The 6,000-nt window shown below is 41.3% G+C and overlaps 1 protein-coding gene across 4 annotated transcripts in view; it reads left to right on the top strand.

Moving 5' to 3' along the window:
* The first annotated feature begins 2,161 nt into the window (after positions 1 to 2,161).
* The window catches only part of NFXL1 (nuclear transcription factor, X-box binding like 1), a 67,482-nt gene continuing 63,643 nt past the window's right edge, over positions 2,162 to 6,000 (top strand). For 2 of the 4 annotated variants that reach the window (XR_004267506.1, XM_032274104.1), the window contains exons 1-2: positions 2,217 to 2,835; positions 5,213 to 5,386. Coding sequence is in view for 3 of the 4 variants with exons in the window: in XM_032274104.1 (XP_032129995.1) it covers positions 2,598 to 2,835; positions 5,213 to 5,386 (412 nt within the window). In the remaining variant the exon portion in view is untranslated. Of the gene's footprint in view, positions 2,836 to 5,212; positions 5,387 to 6,000 lie in introns of all 4 variants that reach the window. The other 2 variants (XM_032274103.1, XM_032274102.1) reach the window with 2 other exon arrangements.

The following is a 6,000-nucleotide window of genomic DNA, read 5'->3' as shown; positions in this document are numbered from 1 at the left end:
AAGACAGATCTCTCTTTTTAGTAGCCACTCAGTACTTCTTGGGTTACTCAGTGACAATTACCATATTCCCTCTCAGAGTATAACAGCTCCTTTCCTGTCTCTACTGAAGAAAAGTCTTGCTTTAGGGTTTTTAAACTTTGAAAGCTGATTGCAGCTTTAAATTTACAGTCCTTATACAAGTTCAGCATTAAGAGAGTTGCTGAGCACCTCTTAGTTTCTAGCCAATGAAGTTATATCATTCTCAGAGATGTTATTTCTTTTTTTCTTTTTATTTTTTGGGACAGTGTTTCACTCTTTCGCCTAGGCTGAAGTGTCACGATCTTGGCTCACTGCAACCTCTGCCCCCAGGTTCAAACGATTCTCCTGCCTCAGCCTCTAGAATAGCTGGGATTATAGGTGCCCATCACCATGCCTGGCTAATTTTTATATTTTTAGTAGAGACAGGGTTTTGCCATGTTGGGCAGGCCGGTCTCAAACTCCTGACCTCAGGTGATCCACCTGCCTTGGCCTCCCAAAGTGCTAGGATTATAGGCGTGAGCCACCATGTCCAGCCATGGGGACATTATTTTTGTTCTGCAATATCTATGTTTAAGAGGTTAAAAGCATGGTTTCTCAAATTAGACTACTTAGGATTGAATCTTGGCTTTACTACTTCCTAGCTGTATGATCAAAGGCAAATTGCTTAATCTCTCTGTGTCTCAGTGTTCTCAGCTGTAAAATGGGGATAATAAATAGAATTACTGTGAGTACCAAATTAGTACATATACGTAAAACACTTTAAACAGTGCCTGACATCTAATAAATGCTACCTAAATATTATGAGAGACTTATGATTAATATAGAAGAATTAACTAAATTGAAGGACTAACTTCAATTCAGTTGAAGTTAGTGGGACTGTACAATCCTTCGACAATTTAGTTGAATTAACTAAATCCAACTAAATTGTTGAAGGATTGTACAGTCCCACAGAGCAATCAATGTTTCTCAATGCCAGACAGACCCCAGAATGAATTTTTGCAATCTACCTATTTGTATATATGCATATGTATCTTATTGGAAACTCAGCAAAATCATAAGATTTAGGTCTTGGCCTCAGCTATTTTCCTTAACAAAATCTAGTTTAGGGAGATGCTGTGAACATAAAAATTAGCATGCTCCAGGGAAAGCTCATTGGAAACTACAAAGGAGTATGACAATAACAGGCTTTAGATTTATCTTCCACATTGCTCTAGCATTTTAGAAGAGTATTTTTTACTACTCAAGCCACTTCCCTCCATCACAGTGGCCAACCTCAAAGTGTTTTCAGTGTAAGTGCCTTTCCTATTAGTGAGGTTCCCCTATGAAAATAAATAAAATTTAAAGGCTGTTGGAACCTAAAAATCACTAAGCCTGGAGAGAGATGTGACTGATCCGAGTCATATAATGGTTACAATTTCTGTTTCTCCGATTATATATCAACTTGCTTTAATTTTCTTGTTCTGTACAATGGCTAGAGAGAATTAAATGAAGTTAAGGACAAACACTTCCTGCCTTCTTAATGATCCTTATAGATTAAGGATGGTTTGCTTAGACCAGATAACAGAAAATCCTTTATGAAAAATGTTAAACGTACACTTCCTAAAAAGAAACACTGTCTATAAGCAAATTGTTGTAACTATTCGCTAATTTTGTATGAGAAAATGTTGTAATCCTGCTAAAAACTTCTCCACTTCTGCCTATATAAATGATACCTTAAATCTCTACTTCGGAAGGCTGATTCCATTCCTTGGAGTTTCTAGGTGGGCTATCCTCAAAACTTTGCGCTTTTCATTATTTTAAGTTGACACTTCCTGCCATCAGCAAGCCCAAAGGCAAGGCTAATAAAAGATGGCAGACAGCCAATTAGGGACAGTTCCATGGAATCCTCGTACCCAGCTGGTTTAGTGCAGTCTTGCAGAAGGAAAATCAAATTATGGGGTCACGAGAGCCTCCGGTCCTGCCCACCTCCACTACTAGGCACCCCAGCGGCCTTCGACCCTTCCCTAGCCCCTAGAGCACGCCGGGAGTTGTAGTTTCAAAAGGCCTACCCAGGCCGGCGCAGGCGCCTGGGGTTCTCCCTATCCAACCCCGGCACTTTTCCGGATCAGGAAGCGGCCAGTGATGCCACGCAGTCGCCAGACCGCGGGCGGGGTCTTCTGGGAGTTGTAGTCTGTTGGGGCGAGCGCCGTCGGTAAGGAGACGTAGCTTTCCGTGGGGTCTGCTACTGCAGTTGGTTCCCGGCGGGAGCCGCAGGGTCAGTCTGTGGCTCTTCACGCTTCCTCAGAGGCTGAGGAGGCGCTTTCCACTTCTCCGGCTTTCTGTCTTCGGCACTGTGTGCTCCTTGCTCCGCGGTTTCTCTACCTAGTCCTCCCTCCCGTCTTCGGTCCATCTCCAAAGCCGGGGCTTGGCGGGGACTAGCCCTCCGGGAAAGGCAGGGCCGCGACCTCCCCGTCCCCGACCTGCAGGAACCCTCCTCCCTCGGCCCCTCACACCAGGTTTCCGCACTGACCCTCTTCTTCGCTTCGGTCCTGCCGCGCTCACCTCCTTTCACTCCTTTTTTTTTTTTCTCCTCTGCAGGGATGGAAGCTTCCTGGCGCCAGGTGGCGAGTGGCAGAGGCCGAGCCCGGGGACGGGCGAGTGCCGCCCCCTCCTCTGGAAATGGAGTCCATCTCCGTGGCGCCGGAGGAGGGCGAGAGAAGGGGTCGGTGGGCGCGGTTCCTTCTGGCGCCATTCCCGGAGGAGTCGCGACCACGGCGGCTGCGAGGAGCAGTAACAGCCCCGCGGGATCCCAAGCCCTGCAGACGCCCGCAGTCCACGGTGAGAATGGCTCCCGCCTGCGGGCTCACCTGGGTGCCTCCTAAGGCAGTTGCTAGTCAGGACGGCCTCCGCCCTCGCCTTCTTTCACTTCACTACTTTCCCCTCCTTCGGGAGTTTGTTACCAGGCCTACTTCTCCAGCCCTTCAGGTGGCTGCTCTTTTCGGCAATCTAGGTAGATCTCCAACGCACCTCTTTCGTCTTAATTTTAGGTGGTATTACCTTTGTTACTTCCCTCTACTCTCTTTTGCCTACTTGAATCTCCAGACCATAAGTTGTAAATTGTGGCCCGGTGTCTTGATTTGATCTATAGTGTTGTTTGGTTAACACTGTGTTTTAAATGTGGATTGGCTGTCAGCATTTGTTTGTCGTTTTTAAAATCTGGTTAACAACCTTGTGGTTTTAGTGTTTGTGCATGGCAACAGCTCGGCTGAGTCACAGAAATCCCATTTAGATTGGACTTGGGCACTCCGTCTCACATTCTCTCTCATTTCTGGAGCCAGGTGTCTGTCATTTGTCATCTTTACCTTTCTTGACTTGTCTATGCCTTGTAAGCACTGGAGCTTTTGATACCTTCCTTGACTGTAGTTCCTGTTTGCAAATTCCATGTCCTTCTGTGGATATATCTGGTGTTGCCTCTGATATATCAGTACCTTTCTTCCAACACCATGTTTTCGTGGAGCCAGGGAGCACTTACACACAGTCGTGCATGGGGCCGAGGGAGTAATCCCTGAAATCATTTTATGTTTGTGTTTGGAATGCATTTTTCAGAATATATTTTTTTTGGGTGCGGAGCAGAATTGAGTATCAGAGTAGTTTTCTCCTAGGCTAATGTTAAAGGTAGGTATTCTCTTAGCATGCAGTTTCTGGTGGTGATGATAAGGTATACAATATGCAGATAGGTGAACAGGTTTGGTAAACTTTCTTAGATTTTGTAGGTAGAATGAAAACAAGCATTCTCTACCTAGATAATTGAGATTTGGCTTTAAGAAATAATATGTGAGAAGGTTGCTTTGTCACCTTGTCATTACCTTGAGATGATATTAGGTGAATACATTTATCAGGTTATGAATGTTCTCACCTCTGTCCAATTCAGCCTTTTTTCTTATGTATCTTTAAGTGCTAATTTCCCATAGATTAATGACATTTGTCGTCTTTTTTATGATAAGTATTGAGTTATGTATCTCATAGCCAGTTCTTTTTTACCTGTACTCAGAGATTGCTAGGTAAGCATGATATACATTTTCTTCCAGTTTTACTTGAAATACTCAATTTGTTTTGTTGATACCCCTAACCAAGCTGGCTGCAATAAGAAAAGGAAAATGTTTCATGAGGGAACGTCGTCAAGTACAAATATACCACCCATGATAAAAGAGCTTATCTTAGTAGTGGCTCATCAGTTTCAATTATAATGTGAATTTTAAAATAGTCAATCAGTACATTTAAAATTATCTCAGGATGGGAACTCATGAATTTAGATCAATTCTGCAGGTTTGTGGCTCCTTTCTTAAACTATGTTTGCTGTCCATAAGAGCTTTTTAATACTTAGTGCTTGAAGAAAATCCCCATGGTCCTTGCTCTCAAGAAGTTGGAAGTTTCTTTGGGAATGTGCAGTGAAGTAATCTAATTTTGTTTTGTATGATTAATCAACAAAACAAGAAGTACAGATAGCGCCAAAGAGAGTAGCAGAAGAATGAATCCAAAATTAACATTCTTTTTGGAATGAAGTTGGAAGAAACATGTTCTCCATGTTAATATTTTGTGTGGATTAATGTAAAATATGTTTATTTTTTTGTGACCACAAAAAGTCCATAATAAAGGCAAAAAGTTCTTGACCTTTCTAAAAGCCAATTATAAATATAGTGGGTGCATAGAGAGTACTGTTGGTACAGCCTCTTTCTTGGGGCTGGACCGCACTGTCCTATCCTGTCCTGTTGTTCAGCAGACAGTAGTTTCAAGTACCCACTTTCCCTGATTCTTTATGTGCTCACTGTGGACATATTCCCTAACTTCTTAAAAATTACTGTGCCCAATGTACTTTAAAAATCTTAATTTTTGTTAGTTCTTATTTTGAAGTTGATCACCAGTGTTTTGATAAGTTTATCGTATTTTCATATTTTTTTTGATTTATTCATCACCATTTTCATAAAACTTTGCTGTATTTTAGCAGGGTACTTAGAAATGTGAAAATTTTTGTTGTGGTATTCTCTTTAGTTGTGTGTCAAGGCATTTGAAAATAACTTTTTCTTATGGATTACAGTAAGATAGAATGCTCCAAAGGGGACTTTCAAATGCATGTTTTAAAATGATGTATTAGCACATTATGCTTTGCTTTTTGAGAGATTGTTCTGCAGAAATGAAACTTTTTTCTTTTAAACAGAGCTAATGTCTCAGAAAAAATTTGAAGAAATCAAGAAAGCTAACCAAGCTGCAGCCAGAAAACTTGTTGAAGAACACTTTAGCTCTTCATCTGAAGAAGAAGGAGATGAAGATTTTGAAGGAAAACAGGGGAGAATAGTTGCTAATACATTTATAAAATACACTACTCAGACAGGTACTGATCTTTTAAATTTTGACATTTGACATCGATGAAACTGTATTCCTGACTTTTTTTTTGGTAATTCCTTTATATGGAATAGGATTTTATATCTTAAGATGAATACTGTATGTTCTAGTGTTGAATTTTTGTACACTTTGGTATTTGAGTTATATATTGTGTAACTAATTTTTCTATAAAACAAATAGAATGACAGTGGCTGTTTTACAGCCTTGGGAGACCTTTGTGTGTATACAATTGACATTTCAGTAGAATGCGTGGATGGGGCTGCTAAAGCTCCCGTGTGATGAACTGGGGCAATTTTTTTCTGGTTGTGATGATTTCATTGAACTAGAGGACTTTGTGTACCCCTTTCAGTCTATTCTTTTTTTTTTTTTTTTTTTGTCATGTTCAATGTGTTTTGAAGTCTTTTTAATTCTTTATTTCCTTATTTTTTATCTCATTTACAACATCTGATTTTCATTTATTTATTTTTAGAGTTGGGATCTTGTTCTGTTGCCCAGGCTGGAGTGCAGTGGTACAATCATAGTTCACTGAAACCTCGAACTCCTGGGCTCAAGTGATCCTCCTGCCTCAGCTTCCTGAGTAGCTGGGTCAGTAGGCATGTGCCA

This window comes from Sapajus apella, unplaced genomic scaffold (assembly GCF_009761245.1).
Source record: "Sapajus apella isolate SASKATOON/1434 unplaced genomic scaffold, GSC_monkey_1.0 scaffold5, whole genome shotgun sequence".
In the NCBI taxonomy this organism is placed as follows: Eukaryota; Metazoa; Chordata; class Mammalia; order Primates; family Cebidae; genus Sapajus; species Sapajus apella.
Note: the sequence above shows the minus strand (reverse complement) of the source record. Positions and strands in the feature narration are given on the sequence as shown.